A 24070-nucleotide genomic window follows, 5' to 3' on the forward strand; every position below is an offset into this window, starting at 1 on the left:
AATCACATTAAACCCTAGCAAACTAGAAATTCAACAAGTGATATTTTGTTTAGTTATTAGCACAGCATTGTGAAGATGGAGATAAATATTTATTCTGCAGTGTTTAGTCCTGATTCACCCCTGCATTATTGCAGTTTTACATTGAAATGAAGCTACACCATCGTAAGACTGAAATATCTTAGTGGTGAATCACATCCTGCATTTTTAAGAGACCTAAAGGATGTTTTTAAAATGATACAGTAATAAAGTTCACTTTTTGAGCTCTTCAGGGAGCAAGTATTTTTATATGTACAGTAAACATCTGAAGTATAATCAGGAGTGCTTCTAGACAAAAATATAATATTTGACATAGTCAATATAGTTTAACCAAAATGTTTTTAGAACTGTTTTTTAAAAAATATTGGCTCTCCAGGGAACTGACTTGAACAGAGGGGGAAAAAATTCCCTCAAATTCCACTTACTCCTTGACTCAGCAGACAATAAAATACTTAAAAGCAGAAATTTTTTATATAGTCTTTCTTTGAAAAAATGCAACAATCCCCTAATTTGTACATAATTCTTCTTGTAACACATCTTTTTACAATAAATTAATTCATCTTTTAATGAAAGCACTGCAGAGTTGTATTTTTCATTATCTCAGAACTTTGCTTTCTTTTCTTCTTAAAGGGATTGTGGTCTAAAGATTAGAACACATGAGTGAGAGACGGTAGATCACTTCTCTTCCTGCTTTCACTGACTCTGAGTGACCTTAGGCAAGGCATTTAACCTCTTTCTGCCTCAGTTTTTCCATTTGAAAAAATAAGGATCATAACACATACATGCCTCTCATGGCTGTTGAACTTGAATCATTTTGAAGATTTAATGCATTTTTAGGTGGAAATTGTGAAGTATTAATTTAGGTTGTGCATAGATAGTTGGTAAAAGTTGTTTTTTTGCTGTTTTATGGCCATTTCAACCCGAGGGGCTAGACGCAATTTATTCTATGAAATTGAGCCGCCCTCCTGTGAATTATGTTGTTTCTTTGCAAGCATTTTTCTTAATACTTCCCATCATTGTATTATCACCAATGTGAGCAACTGAGAATGAGAGCACTAGTGGAGATCAGTCCATCAGCATTGTAAACACAGAATGAAATCCTAGTCCCATAGATGTCAATGAGAGTTTTGCTATAGACTTCAGTAGGGCCAAGCTACCACCATCTGTCATGTAAACCCTGCTCAGAGCAGGTTTAAACACGGTGGTTAAGTTGCCAGCAGCCTGTCTGCCCTAGTGCTCCACTGTGTAGTAAGCACCAATAGAGATGCACCTATATGGAAATATTTGTAGGGTAATGGTGAGATTTTATTATTATTTTTTTAAAGCTAGTATAGGCAATGCCATAGTGTGTATCGGTCAATGGTGGTTATTCAGAAATAGGAGCTGTTATTCTAACTTACTCATATTAGAAACAACAGTTACATAATACTTTTTATGTGAGTGAAAATCAAAGTTATGAATATTAGAAATTACATAGACCATATCTATTTATCTTGTGTTCCCCATTATTGGGATATCCAAGTACCTCAGACTTTTGAACATTTTACTTACAGGATGGTTTTCACAAGTGCTCACCCCTCGTCTAATTCTGCTTCCACTGAAGTTAGTGGTGAAAGAGGAGGATTGTTGCTTGCCCTCACCCCTCCACCCCTTTCTTTGCTCCATGTGTTGGTGGGAGTTTACTTTAACTGTGGGAAAGTAGTCAAGAAGTGGAGTTGATACTTTGTTTGGATGGTGGTGAACTTCAGCGTTACTTCGTTGTTTCCCTAGCATTGAGTTCTGTGGTTGTGGTGAGCTGTTGAGAGAGCTCTTTTTCCTGATTTAAGGAGTTGTTTATTTTTGAGCTTTGTTAGTTCCCTTGTTCCCAAGTAACATACATGTTTTAAAAGGCCATGATTGCAGCAGTGGTTTCTCAGGTAACTTGAGTCACTTATAAAGAGCTTTGAAAATTAATACAAATCCCACTACCACCACCAAAAAAACCCCACCTACTCCATATCAACATAGCTATGCAGACAAAACCCATAGTTTAGATACAGGTATGCTGACAGAAGAGCATAGCTAATGTTGCTCAGAGAGGTGTTCCTACACTGGTAGAAAAACTGCTTATGTCGCTGTAGGCTGCATCTACAATAGGAGACTGTGCTGACATATGCTTTGTAGTGCAGACATAGCCTGCTGCATTTTCAACCATCTGGAAATTTTAGGCAGATGCCTTTATGGATAGATTTTTTGGAAGTGGCAAATTCTTTGAAGTGATTTCCTTTCTCCCATCAGCATCACTTAAACAGTTGGCTGAAGACAATCATGGGACAGATTAAATTAATTTTTGGTATTTCCTAACCATACCAATATAATTAATAATAGGAATTCATATTGTCCTGGAATGAAACTAAAAGATAACATTGTAAAATCCTAGTAATCTGGGGTTAAAAATACTGTAGTTATTGGCCTGGCAAGCGCAACCTGGGCCTTCTGACCAGGGACTATGAGGGAAGGGACAACTAATTTAAAAAAATGAAATGAATACATTAGGTGATTCAGTAATACCAAGAAATTCCAAAAATCAACACGGTTTCTTCTGGTGTTTGTGTTTGTTTAGTTAGATTTCAAATTATGAAGCACTCTAACATGAGATTATTATAGGATTCCTTTACAGTTGTGAAGACAGGAAAAGATGAGGGATAGAGGGTATCCCAGTTTTCTTCTTCGAGTACTTGCACATGCCCATTCCACATCAGATGCATGCATGCCCCGTGCACAGTCGCCGGAAATTTGTCCCTTGGTGTTACCCTGTTCAGTCGGCTTTAGTGCCGCGTGCTCATGGCACATCATAAGAGGACTGGCCAACTCCGCACCCTCTCACTTCCTTCTTACCGCCTGTGATGATCACCCCCGGCATATTAGAACGTCAGTGCCTATGCCTCTGAGTGTCTGGCCCCGTGGGCATTGGCCCATAGAAATACAGTCACCTTTTTGGAACCCCTGGGGTTTTCCCCCAGTGCCCGACCCTCCTCCTGGCCATTCTTACTCTGTGGTGTCAGAGAGAAGGGCTCATCTGTTGCACGAAGCAGGGGCACAATCTGGACTCTGGTACCCAACCCAGTACCGATCCTCAGGACCTGGAACTATGGGTTCTAGTTGGTGCAGAAGGAGAGGAGGGCCATGTGCCAGTTCAGGGTGGTGCCACCACCTCCTCCCTAGAAGAGGCAGTGTTGAGGATGGGCAGTTCAATGCCCCAGGATGACTTCGAAGCTCACCAGGAGCTATTGAAGAGAGTGGCCTCAAACCTATGGCTGGAAGTGGAGGTAGTTAAAGTCCTACCACAGTCTGGTTGACATCTCAGCTGTAGTAGCCCCGTCGAAGTTGCCTCTACCCCTCAATGAGGCCATCATGGATCCAATCAAAACGCTGTGGCAAACACCATCCTTTCTGCCCCCACTTTGAAGAGGGCAGAGAAGTAGTACTTTGTTCCCGTGAAGGGGTATGAATACCTATATTTTGACCCCCCTCCCGTGTCCCTTGTGGTCTCGTAGGCCAATGAAAGGGACAGGCAGGGGCTGCAAGGTGCAATCCCCAAGGCAAAAGACTCAAAGACGCTGCACTTTTTGGTAGAAAGGTATATTCTACTGGCGGCTTACAGTTCTGCATCTCCAACCAGCAGGCATTGCTAGTGAGGTACAATTTCAGTGTCTGGGACTCTGTGTCAGAGTTCACTGACTTGCTCTTCCAATAACTCAAGCAGAAGTTCTCTGCTCTGGTGGAAGAAAGGAAGACTATAGCCAGGGCTTCCCTTCAAGCTGCTCTGGGTGCAGCGGATATGTCAGCCAGAGCTATGACATCGGCAGTAGCCATGTGAAGGTGCTCTTGACTCCAGTCCTCGGGCCTACCGGCTGGAGGTTCAACAGTCCCTTTAGGACTTTCTGTTTTGTGAGAGCTTTGCTCTCCTCAGAGCAAACAGACCCAAGTCTCCATGATCTGAAGGACTCCATAGCTACCCTCAAGTCCCTGGGTGTCTCTGCCCTGAGTTCCTTCAAGGAAGCACGTCAGGCCTGAACAACCGGCCTGCTACTCAGCTCTGCCACCCTGTCAGGATCTGGTCAGATAGCTACCATTGCTACCTGGCCCTCCCAATACTCAAGAGGCTCCAAGCAGAACTTTGGATGGGGGCGCCCAAAGGCGTTATACCAGATCCTGTTCACCTGTTTTCAGATCACGTCTCCCACTTCAGCTTGGCATGATCCCTTATCACCAAAGACAGTTGGGTGCAGAGTTCAGTGGAGGAAGGTTATATGCTTCAGTTTATTTCCACCCCTCCTTCCAACCCCCCATCCCTGTCCCTCTTCAGGGACCCTTCTCATGAGCAATGTTTATCCCAGGAGGTGTAAGCCCTCCTCGGGATAGGAGCCATGGAGGAGGTACCTCAGAATCTGAGGGGGAAATGGCTTTACTCCTGTTATTTCCTAATCCTGAAGGTTGTAGACCCCCTTTGACCTATCCTAGACCTGCATTGCCTCAACAGTTATCTCAAAAAGCCGAAGTTCCGCATGGTCTCCCTGGCCTCCATCATTCCCTTCCTGGATCCAGGGGACTCGATTTGAAATATGTCAATTTCCACATCTCCATTTTTCGAGGTCACAGAAGATTTCTCGTGTTTGTTAACCAGACCCACTACCAGTTTACTATCCTCCCGTTTGGCTTGCCAGCAGTCCCATGGGTCTTCGTGAAATGCATGGTGGTAGCGGGGCCTTCCTGAGATGCTGAGGGGTGCAAGTATACCCTTACCTTGATGACTGACTGGTCCCAGGCCCAGGAGAAAGCCAGCATCCATCTCATTCAAGCAACCTTTTGAGCACTTGTCCTGCTGATAAACGAGCAGAAGTCAACACTCATCCTAGTACAGAGGATAGAGTTTATTGGAGTGGTGCTTGACTTTACCCAGATCAGGGTCTTCCTCCCACTGAGCCTGTTTGGAAGCCCACTTCTGAAGAATGGTGTCACTGATTTCGCAGGTCAAGGCCCACCTGGTCATGACAGCCCATTTCTGCCTAAGACTATTGGATCATATGGTTGCGTACACATATGTGGTGCAGCATTTGGGACTTTGCCTTAGACCCCTACAGTCTTGGCTGGCCTTAGTGTATTTAACGAACTGTCGTCATTTAGACTCGGTGCTCACGGTTCCCGCTCCTGTCCTTGTCTCCCTTGAATGGTGGAGGGATCCCCAGTCGGTAGGCTTTTGCATTCCCTTCGTCAGACATCCACTGTTGGTATCCCTAATCTCAGATGCATCCAAGCTAGGTTGGGGGCTCACCTGGGGCATCTCAGGACATAAGGTCTTTGGTTCCAGGAGGAGCTCTCCTTGCATATCAGTGTCAGAGAGCTCAGGGCGGTCTGCTTAGCATGCCAGGCATTTTTACCCCATATTGCCAGCAAGCTTGTATGAGTCCTTACGGACAACACGGCAGCCATGTTTTATGTGAGCAGGCAGGGAGGGGCCAGATCTTCCCCTGTATCAAGAGGCCATTTACTTGTGCGAGTTCTGCATGAAGCACTCAATCCACCTTGAAGCTTCTCCTCTTCTGGGAGCCCAGACAAGCTGGCAGATCACCTCCGCAGGTCTTTCTCCTCTCACAATAAGTGTCCCTTTGCTCCAATATAGTAAGGACCATTTTCCTGCAGTGGGAGATTCCCCTCATAGACCTGTTTGTGACCAAGCAGAACATGAAATGTCATCAGTTTTGCTCCCTGTATGGCCACAGCCCAGGCTTGCTCACAGATTCCTTCCTATTCCCTTCGAAAAAGCACCTGTTCTATGCATTTCCTCTGCCCACTGCCCCATTCCTCTCAGGTACAAAATCTTACTAAAGGTCAAGTGGGACAAGGTGAGAGTTATTCTTGTAGCCCCCAACACTGGTTCTACACATTACTAGACCTGTCAGGAGCAACCCCAAGGTTGCCCACCCCACCCCAACATGATCTTGCAAGATCATGGCTGAATGCTCCACCCAAACCTCAGTGCCCGCCACCTGGCCGCGTGGAAGCTCCATGGTTAAATCCTGTGGAACTGGCCTGTTCGAAGCAAGTCCGCCAGGTTGTGCTAGGCAGCAGGAAACAATCTACTGAAGCTACTTTGCCAAGTGGAAACATTTCGCCATTGGATCATGCCATCGAACCCTCTCACCCACTAAGCCACCTCTCCAGACTGTGCTGGAATATCTGCTTTATCTGAAATAGTAAGGCCTAGCTATTTCATCTGTTAAAGTACACCTACGAGCCATCTCAGCTTTCCATCCTCCAGTAGATGGTCGGTCAGTTTTTTCACATGAAATGTCTATTTACCTCCTTATGGGCTTAGAAGGGCTATAATGGAAGATCTTGGAACCCATTCCGGGAACCCTGTGGGAATTAAACCTGGTCCTGACAAGACTCATGGGCATTCCCTTTGAGCCTTTAGCATCAGTCATATATGTCATACTTTTCCTGGAAGCTTGTCTTTCTGATAGCAATTACCTTGGCCAGGAGGGTCTCGGAGATCAGGGCCCTTACTTCAGAACCCCCATACACAGTGTTTTTAAGGACAAGGTACAACATCCTGTGTTCTTCCCGAACATGGTTTCATAGTAATCAGGCTATTTTCCTGCTAGTTTTCTTCCCAAAACTGCACAAGAATAGGGAGGGAGCAGTGTCTCCACACACTGGATGCCTTAGCTTTCTATACAGAAAGACCAAGCTGTTCCATAAATCCGTGCAGCTCTTGGTGGCAGTAACAGATAGGATGAAAGGCCTACGCATTTTGGCTCAGAGAATTTCATCGTTGATCACTTCCTGCATTCACACATGCCATGAGCAGGCAGGTGTTCCACCACCTGCCATCCTGACTGCCTATTCTACGAGAGCATAAGCTTCCTCAGCGGTGACCTGGTTGTCGGTACATACTTTTTCTTCCTACCATGTCATCACCCAGCAAAGGTAGGGATGATGCTGGCTTTGGTAGGACAGTGTTGCAATCCGCATCTTCATGAACCTTCCTTTTAGGATAGTGCTTGGGATTCACCTAATGTGGAATGGACTTCTGCAAGCATTCAAAGAAGGAAAGATGTTTACTAACCTTTCTGTAACTGTTGTTCTTCAAGATGTTGCATATATCCATTCCATGACCTACCCTTCTTCCCCTCTGTTGGAGCTAGTCAGCAAGAAGGTACTGAGAGGGTGCAAGGTCAGCTGGTCCCCTTATCCTGCGCTATAAGCAAGCGGCCCCAGAAGGTACTAGAGCCAGCCCGATGGGTACCACTGAGGGAAAAATGTATTGTGACTGTGCGCAAACCAGGTGTGCATTTAACGTAGAATGGATGTGTGCAACACATTTCAAAGAACAACAGTTACAAAAAGGTTAATAACTATCTCTTATGTGATCGTAGCATTTTTATAGATTTGTTTTAATGATTTTTTTCGCCCTTGAGCAGCATATGATTTTTTTTAATGCATCGGTGTTGCATTATTATTCCCTGCTCATGCACAGTCTGATTTTTTTCAGTTCTTTCAGATTTTGTACATCTGTGCTTTATTATTTTATAAAGTGTGACATTTACAGACCAAAATTCCTTGGGCGGCAAGTTTTCAGAGACCTGAGAATGCTGAGACTGTCATATTTGCATCTCAATATGCTTTTGAATACAAATGTTAAAGTACCGTAAGGCCGAGATTGTGGACATAGTGAAATATGTGGAAAGAAGATTTGATGTAGCACCCCATCTATTTCAAATCCTGGGTCCTCCAGACATTTGTACATGCCAAATCAATTTTATGTACTCACATTACAACGTTGTTTGAACCCTGATCTTCTATTTAATAAACAATATATATTGTGCATTAATGTGCTGAACCTACCTCAACTATTACCCTCTAATCTGAAAATAGAGTAAGAGAGTCTAACATTTTGGTCTCAGTTAGGAGAATCAGTAGTAGGTTGACTCAATTTCTGCTGTCATTCAGTTTAGATTAAATGACTTCTTATCTTAACCAGTAAAGCCATTCTTCCTCACAGACTTGAGGGGCAGGTTATTCCTAGACATGTGCCAGTGTTGCCTTACAGGGCATTTAGTAATATACAGAGCCACCACCAGCTGATCCTCTTTCTTATTTAGGTCAGGGTTGTTACAACAAAGTGAATCATCTCTGAAGAAGAGACGTGTTAAACCTCCACACCACACTTCTTGAGATTACAGGAGCTACTTTTTTCAACAGTTGAAATCTAGTTGTAATAATTTCTGTCTGGTTATGGTGAAACAGAAGCATGGGTTACTAGAGACCAATGGTGACTGAGTTTTGCCTTGTTGCAAGTCCTATACTCAATCATTTTACAGTTTATTGGAGAGAGACTTAAATAGAACAATAGATCTGAGTTCAGTTAGGTTTCAAGGAGTGGCTCCTACTAGACTTGTACAGGAGATACACAAATATCTATAATAGTATATGTATGGCAGTTATAATCAACAGAGGCATTTGAACTAGAGAGGCCCTCAGCTTTGGAACGTATTCCCTATTTTGGTCCAAAATAACCCGAGCTTGTTGACCTTGCTGGCATGTGCAGAAAGGCGTATCTCTTTATTCTGGCACTGAGAAAGGAGGAGCTTGATGAGCTATTGTTTGTGGGGATGATTAAATGTCATTTTAATTTGTGTATTGTAGTGTAAATTGTGCATTTCTAGAGTACTAGACCTCTTGTATGCAGTAAAAGAAATCTGAATAACTTATCTGTCTGCCTATTTCAATACATACTTTTTCATCCAGAAAAGTTCCCAGAGTGCTTTACAAAATGTGTAAGGGATGACTTACTCTAGTTCTGGCATGGAATATGACAAATCTCTGAGCCAGCAGTACTAAACAATGGGGAACATTTTTTCCTTTGCAGTTACCAGTATCCTTTCTCCCTCACCCCTTTAGCAGTAACCATTTATTTTTATAAGCAATAAATTAAACTTTTCAGAACTGTATGTCAAGTTCTCTGGCAGTATTCTCTTGCAGTCTACCATGTTAGATCCATAGAGCCAACTGAGAATTCTTCAAAAGCATGTTGTATATCAGGGGTAGGCAACTTGTGGCATGTGTGCCGAAGGCGGCATGCGAGCTAATTTTCAGTGGCCCTCACACTACCTGGGCCCTGGCCACCGGTCTGAGGGGCTCTGCATTTTAATTTAATTTTAAATGAAGCTTCTTAAACATTTTTTAAAACATTATTTACTTTATAACTAAACTGTTGTTGTAGGTATACTATATAGACTTATAGAAAGAGATCTTCTAAAAATGTTAAAATGTATTACTGGCACGCAAAACCTTAAATTAGAGTGAATAAATGAAGACTCGGCTCACCACTTCTGAAAGGTTGCTGACCCCTGTTGTATATCATCAGGGGAATTAAAAGGGGTAAACTTCCTCATGGTGGAAATCAGTGGCATATGAGTAAATCGTTAGCAGATATTTTTTGCATGCAAATAGTCGCCACGACTTAACATTGGTCATGTGGTAAGAAGGAAAACATTGTTTCCATGTTCGAGCTACTTGTGATTTCCTGACTAGAATTGGAAATCTTCTGCTGACACCAAGCACAGTGAATAACCTATTTAGTAAGCTGGGCTTCATGCTGATAAGGGTTGTCCTGTCTTAACTGTCCTTAATAGATCTTTGAAGGAGAGAGAGTCTTTATCCTGACTGCTGATTGACTTCTAACTGATCTAAGCAGAGCTGCTGATTTCAGTTAGTTTTGGAGAAAAATTTAATGTCCGAGTACTGCTAAAGGAGTTAAGGATCAGTTACTAATTATGCTTATAAGCTCTTTCTAAAGGGAGTTATAAGTAAGTCATTTTAATATTTATTGTGTTGCAATTTGGCATAAATTTCCCCCTGAAAAAAAATTACAAAGGATTTCAGATGGGTTTCTTACCCATTCTGACTACGAGGGGCTCGATTTTAAAACCTGAAGTTTGTTGGTATGTTGCCTTCAGTGTGCATTAATGCTTCTTTGTAATTTATTTTACATGAATGGCTGCAGTGTTTCCTCATTGCTGTAGCTGTAATAACAGCAGCTACCACAGTTACAGCTGACTCAGAGTTCTGAAATCAAGTCACAGAAATGACAATTGTCCCACATTTTAAAATTACAAAAGGGTATGGCAGGTTGTGAGATTCCTGGATTCAGCACAGCCTGCCATTGACAGGAAACAGCAGGTATCTGTGTTACATTGACTGATTTGGAGTCTCTTTTTTATCTCCTTTTTGCTGGGGTACAAAGAGAAGAACTTTCTGTGTGTTCATTTTTTCAAGCGCATTCATTTTTCATATATAAATGTAAATTATAGTATAATTCTGTAATTTGTTGCCAGAACTGAAAAAATACTATTACTTGAGAAGATGGTATTTTCGTGGAAAGGATGGTGTAAACCTTCTCTCAAGTCATTGAAAGAACAGAGTGAGACCTGAATATGTTATGATACTGTAATATGACTTGGGATTTCCCCCTCACAATTTTAAACAAGAAAAAAAGGCTTAAACCAGTGATGCAAGTAAGTTTTGGCCTCCAATTCTGTAATGCGATCCCCACAGCTAGACCATTACACAGTGACAGAATCCCATAAAGCCAGTGGGGTCCTGTATGGGCGCAGAAGTCTGCCCACCATGAATACGATTGCAGCACAGGACCACCTCCACCACATTTCAAAAGATTGGCTATTCTTTTTTGGTAGCATTATGTCCCAGTAAGTCTACATGGATGCTGACGAGCAGTTTTTCTTATCGTGAGGAAAGGCTGTGCGCAAGAGCGCATTTTTTATTTTAGTTATGAAAAAATTAAACATGTACAGTCTGATTTTTGCATTATAGCCGGAGGGGGGAAAACAAAATTATAAGTTTTGAAACCATTTTCTCTCTTTTTGGCTTGACACAAATCACTGATTAACTGTGAAAAATTTGTCAACGAGCATGATGGGAAGGATTGTTTAAGGTCATCTGTTTTCATCTTGTATTAAACTTCCTAGCTTCTGAAATAGTTGTTTTTCTAATTGCTTTAAATATAAAACTGTGAATTACTGGTATTAAACAAGTTTTGTTGGAAGAAATCTTAGTAAAATTCCTGTATTTCTAAGCTGACAATGAGAAGGTATTTTAAATATTGTTAGTTTTTTAGCAAACAGCCAAATTCTAATTTTAGTTGCGTAGGGCACATCTCTATATAGCTAGCACATTTTCAGTTTTGAAGGATGGCTTAAAAGGATATGTTTTTTTCCTTTTTGAGATTATATGTATTATTTGCTATCAGATGCCTTAATTTAATGTTGTTTTCCATGTCTCTCCTGGAACACAGCTTTAATTAAGCATTCCATCATACCCCAATTCTCAGAGGTTGAAAATTCAGGCATGCAAATGTTTTCCATGCTTATCTCTGTGTTTCTTCAGCTGGAAACATTCATTCATTCTCCCTTTCTCTTTAAAACCAAAACAAAATACACCATCGTCTGGGTACTGGATCCTTTCTAGTGTTTTTTCCTCTTTAAAACTCAAGGAAATGAATATAAAACTTACATTTCTGGCATGTCTCAGGATTATACATGGGTGGGTTTATCTTTTTCAATATATTTTTAAGGACCAATGGGTCTGATTTGCAGAGGAAGATGCATACTCAGCTCCATCAAAATCAGTAAAAGTTTTGTGGGCATGATCATCGTCTCTGAAAAAATTCTTCTATTGTCCAGGTGTTTACATTAGTTCTATTGCTAAGGCTGCCCCAGCATCCTGAGTGCTTGAGGTTCTTTCTCTTAATGGAACACCTTTGTTTAAATACAGACCATTCTGATTTTAGTAATCTATCCCAAAATGCTATATGTGGCTAATACAGTCAAAAAAGGAATAATAAAGTATGAGTTAAGTGCTATCATTGTGGATAATACTTTGTACTCTGATGCCTAAAAAAATACAAGTATCTCTCATATCAGTCAGGTAAAATTTTAGTAGAGTTAAGTGTAAAATGCAAAATATTGTGCTGTTTAACCGTGGGGAAGATTTAATGAAGTATAATACAGAGCTTTAACAGCTTAGGAGTTGTGAAGGAAAATTGAAAATCTTTCACCATTCTCACTTCGAGAAAGGAACAATAGAAGTGCTGCCTCATCCTTCAAAGAAGTTCTCCACACTTTTTGCCAATTTGTTTCTTAATAATTGATATTACCAGCATTCCTGTTTAGACTAATAGAAATCTCTTGGCATGGTGCAAATTATGTGTCCTCTCTTCCCCAAGGTACTGCACAAAAGGTTTTCATTGTGATGGAAAAGCTTGAGGTAAAATGTTGTCATGAATTAGAAATTGACTAAAAAACAGAAGGAATAAAAGATCACAGGGCAAAAGATTACCAGTGGGTTGCCTCATGGTTTATTTTTAGTAAGGAAGTTTTTTTTAATATATTGTCTGAAAAAAGGGAATGAAATCGTGAGGTGGCAAAAACTGCATTTAGTCAAGACTAGTATAGACGGTGAGAAACCTGTGAGGGACATAACAAAGCTAGGTGAATGGGCAGCTCAGGGATATAAATTCAGAGGCTTGTAAGTGCAAAGTAACGTGCACTGGAAGAAATAATTTTAACTAGTCCTATGCATTGCTTGGGAAAAGACTGGGCATCCTTGTGGATACCTCAATGAAATCCTTTGATCAATGGGACACTTGGGGGATCAAGGCTTGGATCATATGGGCCACATGCCCTGGGGATGAGCATGAGATATAACTCCCATTACAGGGAATGGAAGTGGCTGCAAGCAGGCATTCACGCACTCTTGGTAGTTCATTATTCCCTCTGTCTTGCTGTGGAGCCAGGGGAGAGTAGGAGGAGGATGCTTGGGAGGAGCAAGGACTATGAAGAAGTTTGGCTGGCTGCTAGACATGGGAGGCTGGCAGGGGTGGGGAGCTGTTCTGTAAAGGGAAAACTGGGAAGAAAGTAATTGACAAGGTGTGTACTTCTGGTAAGTTTTTTGTTCTTGTCTTTTAAATTGTAATTAAGCACTTTGGGGCAGAGACTCTCTTCTGTGTTTTGTATGGTGCCTAGCAAGATGGGACCCCAGCCCTAACTGGAGCTTTAATGGTGTAGAGAAGGTTAACAACCTGCTCTTATTTATTATTTTTCACAATATAAAAAAAAGGAATAGTAAGTGAAATTGAAAAGCAACAAATTTAAAACTGATTAAAGTACTTTTGTACATAATACATTAACCTGAAGATATTATTTTGACTTAGTGCTCAGCAAAATTCAGAAAAAGGAGTTAAGTGTTTGGCAGAAAATGAGAACATAGAATTATTTTTCCCCAGGGATATAAAACCTCATGCTTTATTTTAGAGCAAGGGTGAGCAAACTTCTTGTCACATCTGGTGGGGAAATTGCCTGCAGGGCCATGAATGTAGGGCTGGGACAGGGGACTGAGGTGTGGGAGGGGTTGCAGTGTGTTTGAAGGGGCTCAGGGCAAGGGGTTGGGGCAGAGGAAGGGTGCAGAGTGTATGAGGGAGTTTGAGGTAGAGAGCTGGGGTGTGGGAGGGGGCTCATGGCAAGGGATTGGGGTGTAGGAGGGGTTTGGGGTGCAGGCTCCTGCCTGGTGCCGCTTACCTGGAATGATTCTGGGGTGGCAGCAGTGTGCACTGGGGCCAGGGCAGGCACGCTCCCTGCCTGCCCTGGCCTTGTGCCGCTTTGTCACCAAGTCTCTGTGGCCCCTGGGGGAGAGGGAACAGAAGGCTCCATGTGCTGCCCTTGTCCGTAGGTACCTCCCCGAAGCTCCCATTGGGGGTGGTGCCTGCAGGCGAGGGCAGCGTGCGGAGTCCTCTGCCTCCTCTTCCACAGAGTCTGCAGGGACATGATGCCGGACGCTTCCCAGAGCAGCCCAGGGCCTACCATACCGCAAGGCTGGCAACCCCATGGCCCAGATCCCATGGGCCGTAGTTTGACCATCCCTGGTTTTGAGCATAAACCAGCAACCCAGAGGGAGTAAGAAGACCCCTCCAATGTGAGCAAGTTCTAACACAGTTGTCTACTATGGAGGATTCCCTGCACTCTTCTGTGGAGCATCAAATAGTAGTCACTGTCAGTCATGATACTGGACTAAATAGATTACTGGTTTGATCTGGTGTGCAATTCCTGTTCTTGGAACCAAAGTCCTTTACTCTAAAGTTTACTTTTGAGATGGAGGCTTCTGTGTAGTGGCTTTGAACAGTGTTTGGTGGGTCACGTACACTTAGCTAATTGTCGAACAGTTCGCAAAAACATGCATTAGTTTTCTCCAAGGGATGTTAGTTTCCAGTATCATCTGTTTAGAGATGGGAATCTTTTTAAAGATGTGGCTGCCACATTGGGGAGAAACTATTAAGCCAATTTTCAGATTGATGGAAGCACCTGGCAATGCCACAACATTTCCTTTTATGCATGAGAATGCTGAAAGGGATTTTAAGGCCTCAGCAGACCTGTATGTTTTTTTCATTCTTCCCACACAACTCCTAAGCTGATGAAACTTTGTATTGCACTTACATTCCATCATAATGGAGAAGATTTAATTAACAGGATCTATTTGACATTTTACCCATATTCTATTTCCTTGACTATCTCCTCCCTGTCTCCTCCGAGGATTTTGTAAGAGACTATTTGAAGATGATTATGAGTTCCTTTGTATAAGCAGGGGTGTGCTTGGGAAACTGGGTTTTCCGCATCAGAGCGGAAAAGGGAAACACTTTTAAAGAATCCACTCCAAGTAGTTTTCTTCGTTAGCACAGTTTGGTATTAATTGCTATTTTAAAATAGAACATAATTTATATATGGGAAATGAATAGTTACTGTCTTCATGCTTTTGAGTGCTGCTGTGAGATGGTGTGTGATGTGAATAGTCCCTTAGTACTCAGTAGTGTGCACTTATGGCCTTTGGTGAGCATGTATAACTGTTCAGTAGTAAAAAGAAAAGAATAAACTGATAGCTGTTTTTAAAATTAAAAACATAAATCAGCCTCCGCTCATTCTGTTTCCCTTTTCACACTGAGTTGCTATTTCTTTTACCCCTTTCACAGCAGTGACTCCAGCAGCAGCTCCAGTGACGAGTCTCCAGCACGATCAGTTCAGTCTACAGCAGTTCCAGCACCCACATCCCAGCTGCTTCCATCTCTGGAGAAAGATGAGCCCCGTAAAAGTTTTGGGATCAAGGTTCAAAATCTTCCAGTGCGCTCAACAGGTAAAATCCATATGTGAAAGAGTGTCTCTTCAGAGTTGTCAGTAAGGAAGAAGAAAAGAGGGATGGGAGCAGGCTGATTAGAAAAATTGACTTTGTCATACATACCTGATATTAAGTAAATGCAATATTTCATTAACCTCTGTAATAATATTTGCCAGTATCATTTAATATTGCATGGGAAAATATAAGTGCTGTTTAATGAGCCATGGTTTAGGAAACTTAGTTTCAAGGTTATTGCTATAATAATGTTATAATAAAATTGTCAGATAATATATGAAAGACCTTTAGTCTTGAACAAAGATACATTCAGGAGACTCAGTATTATTCTGTTGAAGGTAGAGATTCAGAGGGGTAAGATGTTAAACAGAATGAAAAATTATATATTTGAGTGCCTCTGGCCAGTCAATGGAGTGATCTTTATATGGCCTTTGAATATCGGGATTCCATCTGCTCCTTGCATCATTGAAAATGAAAATACCTACAGTGCTGCGGTGGCACAGCTATACTAATACCGCTGTAGTGCATCTGGTGAAGATGCTCTATGCTGATGGGAGAGAGCTGTACCAGCAGCCTAAATAAACCACCCCTGTGAGCAGCATAAGCTATGCCAACATAGTGCTGTGCTTGGGGGGGGGGGGAGGGGGGGGCGGAATATTCATACTTCTGAGGCAACAGAAGTTTTGCTAACAAGGTTCTGTCTAATATTTTATGACCATGTGTGGAATGAATTTTGTTATGTGCACCAATATGGAGGTGCAGTGACACATCACCTTCGTATTAGTGCACATAACAAAATTAATGTGGTGAGAGTGGGTGGGGCTGAGGAGGTTGGAGTATGGGAAGGAGGCAGAGGGTTGGAGTGCGGAGGGGATGACGGCTCTGGCTGGGGGTGTGGGTTCTGAGGTGGGATTGGGGATGAGAGATTCAGGGTGCGGGATAGGGCAGAGCTCAGGGGTGGGGCCAGGGAGGACTCCCCTCAGCCCTTTCTCGCTGCAGCAGCTACGGCCTGCCCATGGAAAAGGTGCCGCTCCTCGACAGCTCCCGCAGGCCTGGACTGGGCCAGGCTGTGGGAGGGGTCATCTCCCCCCAATCGTGGCAAGTCCTGGGCAAGTCCATGCTGGGGCTGTGGGGAGAGGCGCCACTCTCCGTTGCAGCTCTGAGCCCTTGCGCGGGGCTTAATAGACGGCTGTGCAACTTAGCGGGAACTTGGGCTATGTCTACACTACTGCCCTAACATAAAAATGAGGAATCCAGTGTCACCTTAAAAGCTAACAGATTTATCTGGGCATGATGCATCTGAAGAAGTGGGCTTTTTACCCATGGCAGCTTATGCCCAAATAAATCTGTCAGTCCTAAAGGTGCCACCGGACTCCTTGTTGTTTTTTTGGATAGAGAGTAATACAGCTACCCCTCTGATACATAGCCTAACTTACTACAGGCAGAGCTGGTAGCATAGAGAGAAGTTTGCCCAACACTTCCCATTATAGGACCTTGTGTCAGGGATGTGTCCTTTCCTATCTCTGTGGAAAAACTGCCTAAATTTGACTAAGTTATAAGCCTTTGGAAAAAAAAAATTTGCAGCATGTGTATGCTGAATAAACTTTAGAGTTTGTCAGCTAAATTCTCTGAAGATTCTGTTTGTATTGAACATGCACCAGCCCAAGGCCTCACTGGCTGAGCAGGACTTTCTCTGCAATTGCTGTTATCTGCTGCTCTGAGCCACTGTGATGCCGTGTACTGGAACTGAGAGCAGATAGGCTCTCTGTTCTCAGTGCTCCTGCTGTTGGCCCCCAGGCAATATGGAGAAGGAGGAAGAAAACTGACTAAAATGCAAAGGAGTGGGATAGAGGGATAGACAGGGCAAGGAACCTGGAGAAGGAAGGCTTGGACCATCTTAATTTGGCTTCCTATGTATGCATTCATTCAGCATTTAATAACAAGAAATCACACTTTTTTCACATAGGGCATTTGCATTATTCAGCGCACACGATGACTGGTGCTCTGGGAATGAATATGGGGTTGCCTAGTTAATGAAGCTGTTAATCTTGAGGATCCCGCCTCATGTTGCAGCATTTGGAAGGTGTATAGTGAATGGGAAAGAGAGGAGATGGTGTCATGGTTAGAGCAGCTGAATGTTACCCTGGAGAACTAGATTCTATCAGTGCTTCTGTCAGAATTCCTCTGTGTTGCTGGGCCAGTCGCGTAAAGCATATTTTTCATGGGTGGCCACTAATTGTGTGTTCCTCATTTTATGGTTGGCCAGCTGGAAACTCTGTGGCTGTGACCACTCATCGCTGCAACTGAAGTCACTGGGAGCTGTATTTTTAAGATATAAAGTTCTAAATTCTCTGAAAAATCAGGCTATATAAGCATCTCAGATTGGTCACTGGAAATTAGCGGTGAGCTCTGACAATTGTATATAGTTCCTCATATGTAAAAGCATAATAATACCATCTTACCTCACAGAGTTGTTGTGAAAATACATTCATTGTTTGTCAAGCACTCAGCTGCCTTCATGGAATCATAGAATATCAGGGTTGGCAGGGACCGCAGGAGGTATCTAGTCCAACCCCCTGCTCAAAGCAGGACCAATTCCCAACTAAATCATCCCACCCAGGGTTTTGTCAAGCCTGACCTTGAAAACCTCTAAAGAAGAAGATTCCACCACCTCCCTACGTAAGCCATCCAGTGCTTCACCTCTCTGAGTGAAAAAGTTTTTCCTAATATCCAACATAAAGCTCCCTCACTGCAACTCAAGACCATTATTCCTTTTTCTTTAATGATGAGCACCATAGAAAAGCCCACAAGGAAATAATTCTGTATTCAGAGAGGGGTTTGAATAGTGTACATTAAATAAGGCATGTGATCACACACACAGCAAAGAGGATGGAGTGAAATATTGAATAGCTGCTCATTAAGTGATCATCCATCCATCCTGTGCCTGAATGAGGGAGGGATTCTGTGGAAAAAATAGTATTTGATTACAGACTATATCTTAATGCATACGCACAAGGAAGCTGAATTAAAGTGGCACAGACAGCCTTATCTCTGGCATTTTCTGATATTTGAGTGGTTGACTTTGCAATTTTAATGTTCTTTGAAGGTATTTGTTTGAGTAATATATATCCTAAGGAAGAGAGTTGCAAATCAAGGTATTCTGAGTAGTCTGCTAAAATGCCCTTTGTTTAGCATCCTCTCACTCTCCCTCTCAAATGCATAGGCAGCTTGTGAAATCCCAGATCAGTTGTTTTTGCCAACACTGGATGAGCCCACATACCTCAATTGTCTTTCCAAGAAGATTAGCACAAGTGATGTAACAGTGGTATTCATAGATATATATTCAACCCAGTTTTGCAGGATTGCTTTTAGTAATATCTGCTCACTCATATTGAGAACAGCAAGGATGTTAATGAAATAAACAATATTTTACATGTCTCCATACCCATTGTCTTAGGCGGATGCCATTAGCGGTAGTTGTACCCTCTTCAGGTAGCCATTGGTTGCCTCACTGGCTGCAGTGATGTGGAAATCTACATGGGTGGGGCCTCAATTCTAAAGAGAAACACGAGGGCCAGTTGGGGGCTCCTAAATATGCAAAATTAACTTACAATCATTTTAGATAGATATATTTTAATTTCAGTGAAAACGGAAGGTCAGATAAAAACAGAAGTCACAATTTGGATAGAATATCAAAACTTGTTTGTGGCTTTGATAATATTGGCAAATAATATTTGTATTTTACTTGTTTGTGTGTGGATTTAGATACAAGCCTTAAGGATGGACTTTTCCATGAGTTCAAGAAATATGGAAAGGTGACATCAGTGCAGATTCATGGGGCCTCCGAGGAGCGGTATGGACTGGTGTTCTTCCGACAACAGGAGGATCAGGAAAAAGCACTGAATGCATCAAAAGGAAAATTATTCTTTGGAATGCAGATTGAAGTGACAGCCTGGATAGGACCAGGTAAGGGAAAATATGTTGATAACTTAATTTTCCTCCGGGATATAGTCATTGTAAGAGTAGTGCGTATACAGTAACTGTTGTAAGGTGGTAGCAAATTGAGTAAAAGAAACATTGTAATTGCTCTGCCTTGCTGCAAGCTATAATTAAATTAACTGGTAAAATGACGAATAAATCAAACAGCAGGAAAAGTGAATGCCATTGATCTACTCTAGGTACTCAGACAGGAAGAAAATTGTACAGCTGCAAACCCTCCGTGAAGGAAGCCTACCTTGTTAGATAGTTATTTGTAGTGGCCAGTAGATTGCGTTCCTGCTATCCTCATCTCTACAGTAAAATGTAGGGCATAGTTTAGTTAGCATAGTCCATGCTTCTTAGGCATATCTTACCTCAGTGGTCCCCAATCTTTTTCGTTTGCAGACACCAGACGATGAGCCATGGAGGACCGTGGCGGCGGCAAGCATTCGCCAAAATTCTCACCAAGAAGTGACAACGTCAATAAGCGTCACTGCCGAAATGCCGCCAACAGCTGCATCCAGTGGCGACGCCTCTGGTGATGCAGCTTGTCGGCGGCATTTCCAGCAGATCTCCTCCGCCAGCCAGTATGCGAGCTCACTTAGATGCCCCGGCAGGTGCCAAGGCGCCGCGGGCACCAGTTGGGGGACCCCTGTCTACATGTTTAACTTCCTAGGAAGTATAAACAGTTTTTGGTTACACGAATAACTTGTCTGGTTCAAACTTGGCAAAAGAGCGTTACATTTTTAGAGTAGTTTCTCGATACATTATTTTCTTTCTATGTTCTAATAAATTAATTGGTGTGTGGCATTTAGGTATCCTTTCCATAAAAATATCATTAGCCTCCCTTTCCCCAACTGTGTAACTCTTCATTTTACTAAGTAAGCCTACAGTATGATTACTTCATGGGTTAGAAGGTGATGGGTACAGTACAAAATGGAATTTGGATAGTAGTACTTGAAGTTGGCTGTCTCCCAGCCAGAACAATTCATATGGGTGTTTGAATCCTCACAGATTTCTTTTCTGCCTTAAATTGCAAGTGTTGCTGTGAAAGGAGGACAGACTTCTTAAGGCCTCGAGAAATATGAAGTAAATGATACAACTTATGAAAGCCATAACTTTGGGTACACAAGTTTATGCTTTCATTTATTTGCCTTTAGCAAGTGCAGTGGAATCTACTGTACTTAATTAATTGTCAAAGAAATAGATCCATCAAAACATTTTTCCATGTACCTGATGAACACATACATGACTACAGTGAAGCCTGTTGAATTCAATCCTGGTAGTAGAAGACATTTTGTTAAAAGAATAAAACTTCTGGAGCAGCAAGGTAGAATGCCGTAACTTATGGGCATCAAAACTTATGGCTCGTTTCCTCGGCATTAGTACAGTGGCATGACTTACAGATTTCAAACTCCTGGCATCAGTGGAGTGCACAGATATCTAAGAGGGCACAACTGTATTTTTGTGAGAGGCAGTGATATCACTTCAAACAATTTCTAGTATTCCAAAAATAGTTTTCCAAGAAACTGAGAACACCTCAGTATATTACAATATGCTTTTCATCTCTATGATGTCTAGAAACGGAAAGTGAGAATGAGTTTCGCCCTTTGGATGAAAGGATAGATGAATTTCACCCGAAAGCAACAAGAACTCTTTTCATTGGTAACCTTGAAAAAACAACCACTTATCATGATCTTCGCAACATCTTTCAGCGCTTTGGAGGATGTGGTATGTGAATTCTCTTTGGTATAAGTTACTTCTGACCATTGTCTCAGTACAAAATGCACATAAGATTATTGAATGATTTAAAAATGTAATGTTAATCACTTTTTGAACATGTGAAATATAGTTCATTCAATCATTTGATTGACATAAGTTATTTTTCTTGCCAGAATGTACTCCAGAGGCATTGTTTCGAGTTTGATGTGGTTTTAGCACACTTATATTGCAGAGGAAGTAACCTTGGGATGAAAACGGCCCTTGTGTGCAGTTACAAGAAGTATGTTAGGTGCAGTTACAACAAACGGTTAAGGATATTCTGCAGGATAGGAGTGCGGCAGAAAAGTTATTAATGGTCATCATGGATGTAAATATGCTCAATTCTATTTTCATGTCAGTATTACTGTTACAAAGTTAGTTTTTGTTTTTTCTTTTTTAAACAAAGGGTTTAACTGCAGCTTGTGAAATCAGTCATCAGCCTGTTCTGTAACAATGGGGCAGAGTGAGACAATGAGTAGAATGGTTAGTGATGACATGAGGGAGTTTGGCTTTTCACTGACAAGCTTATCTGAGTGAGACAGTCACAGGAACATTAATTCCCTTCTTTCTCCCACATTGTGCACTCTCTGTAGAGTAATGGCAATGTTAAGATTTAAGAGAAATTTTCCTGATGAATCAAATATCCGTCTACAGTACAGACTATATATGGTCTGCAGTATCAGACTTTCTGTATTGATAGCATACTTTGTTTACAGCATTATTTTAGTTACCCTGTTGCTGTACATTCAGTACTGTTTTCAATCTGTCTAGAAATATTTCAGTTACTGGCGTTTGAGATATTAGTCTTTCAGATTTGGAGGAGTGTATTTCATACTTATGCAAAATGCCATACTTTTTCTATCTGATATGCACAAATAGGCCTTTACATTTTATTGCGAGATTGCATGGCAGCTCTGTGGATTGCAACAACTTTATAAACTCTGAAGACTGATTTATCAATCTGCACACTGTATAGCTCAGACCCTTTTCTGATGCAGAATTTCATGTTACGCCATTTGAGCTGCCCTGAGGAAACAAAGATTAGTGTTGGTAGTCAATAATAGTAGCATGAAACATAAAATCATCACTGATAAAGTTTGCAGATGAAACAAAAATTGGGGGAGTGGTAAATAATGACGAGGACAGGTTACTCATAATATGCAATCTAGATTGCATGTAAAATGACAGTGCTTTTTAATATGGCTAAATGTATGCATATAGGAAAAAAGAATGTAGGCCATAGTTACAGGATGGAGATGCTATCCTGGAAGTAGTGATTGAAAAAGATGTGAAGGTCATAGTAGATAATCATCTGAACATGAGTTCTTAGTGCAATGTTGTAGCCAAAAGGGCTAATGCAATCCTTGGTTTTAGAAGCAGGCTTATCAGGTGAGAGTAGAGAGGTTATTTTACCTCTGTATATGGCACTGGTGTGACCACTGCTGGAATATTATGTCCAGTTTTCTTGTCCACAGTTCATGAAGGATGTTAATAAATTTGGGAGGGTTCAGAGAAGAGCCACAAAAATGATTAAAGGGTTAGAAAACATTCTTTATAGTGATAGGTTCAATGAGCTCAGTCTGTGTAACTTAACTAAGAGAAGGCTAAGGAGTGACTTGATTAGTCTATAAGTACCTGCAGTGGAACAAATATTCAATAATGAGCTCTTCAGTCTAGCAGAGAAAGGTCTAACATGATCCACCGCTGGAAGTTGAAGCTAGACAAATAGTAACTTTTTTTTACAGTGAGAATAGTTAACCATTGACGCAACATACAAAGGCTCGTGGTGGTGTCTATCACTGACACTTTTAAAATCAAGAGTGGATGTTTTCCTAAAAGATCTGCTCTAGGTATTTTTTTTGGGGGGAAGTCCCATAGCCTGTGTTATACAGGAGGTGAGACTAGATGATTGCTTGTGACCTTGGAGTCTGTGAATCTATGATGTCTTGTAAAGTAGTTTTCTGTGAAATAGTGCCATATTCTCAACGTTACTAGCAGGCCAGAACTCTAGTAACAATGCTACCTTGCAAAAGTGTCCTGAAAACTTAGCAGCCTAGGCTCAAAGTAGACTTGCTTTTTACCCTTTTCAGTGCATAAGGAAAAAACATGAAGTTTTATTCTCCTGTCAAAATAAATTGCTTGCCAAAGGAGACTGGACAAATACAATTTGCCAGGGCTGCAGTAGCGCTACTCTAGACATGTGGAAATGTAGTCCTTTTTTAGTATTCCATGTAATTATTAGGCTGCATCTGTAGAACTCCCATTCTTGAGTAAATCTCTTCCAGTTTTACTTAGTTTCTAAGGGTTCAGGATGAGGGTCTCTAAATTTATCAACTATGAAATTAGTTATCTTGAGCATTTGACATTTATATTCAAATTAATGTGCTAGCATTGGCACATGGCTCACAAAGGAAGCTTGTGCTGTTTAAAAAATCAGATCAAATCTCTACCTTCTATTTTCAGCGTGGAATGAATCATAATATGATGGGTTTGTTCTGAGACTGAGTATGTATGCCAGTATAGTAAGCCTGAATGTTGACCAAATGTCAGTTCTGAACCTGCTATTATTTATGTTGATTAAAACCAGGTTTTGTTACACATAAATTGTTTTCCTTTGATTGCACCAGTTTTTTAACATGCCTGAGGTCTCTTGGGTAATGTGTCAGCAGTGGGATGTAGTTCTTCTTTTTCTGCCTTCATCTAATCGGTGCCAACTTGTTTTAAGAGAATAATTCAGCATTGTCGTCTATTTATAGGAACAGGGTGGATGGACTAAGTTTATTTGGAAAAGTAAGCCTGTTTGGCTCTTCCCTCACAAACCAGCTATTGGTTTGAGGCAGGTTGTTTCCCTTGAGGCCTTTCCAGGAGAAAACTAAGTTGTATTTCTGTGTTTGTTATGATTCTGAATACCTCTGTTTCACACAGTATTAACAAACAAAAGCTGCTATTCTGTCAATAGATCACATTAACCGTTTTGAGTGTTCAGCAACCTCCCTTTCTAGCTTTAAAATTTCATTGTGAAGAGCTTTTTGTTGCATCAAGAAGGATTTGGTTA

The 24070-nt window shown here is 41.6% G+C and overlaps 1 protein-coding gene across 1 annotated transcript in view; it reads left to right on the plus strand.

The window, feature by feature from the left end:
* SPEN (spen family transcriptional repressor) overlaps window positions 1-24070 on the plus strand; it is a 95637-nt gene that overhangs the window by 49485 nt on the left and 22082 nt on the right. Inside the window, 4 exon segments of the mRNA XM_030537891.1 lie at window positions 15119-15279; window positions 19042-19242; window positions 20836-20985; window positions 21209-21213. Coding sequence (XP_030393751.1) covers window positions 15119-15279; window positions 19042-19242; window positions 20836-20985; window positions 21209-21213 — 517 coding nt within the window.

Source organism: Gopherus evgoodei, chromosome 18 (assembly GCF_007399415.2).
Source record: "Gopherus evgoodei ecotype Sinaloan lineage chromosome 18, rGopEvg1_v1.p, whole genome shotgun sequence".
Classification (NCBI taxonomy): Eukaryota; Metazoa; Chordata; order Testudines; family Testudinidae; genus Gopherus; species Gopherus evgoodei.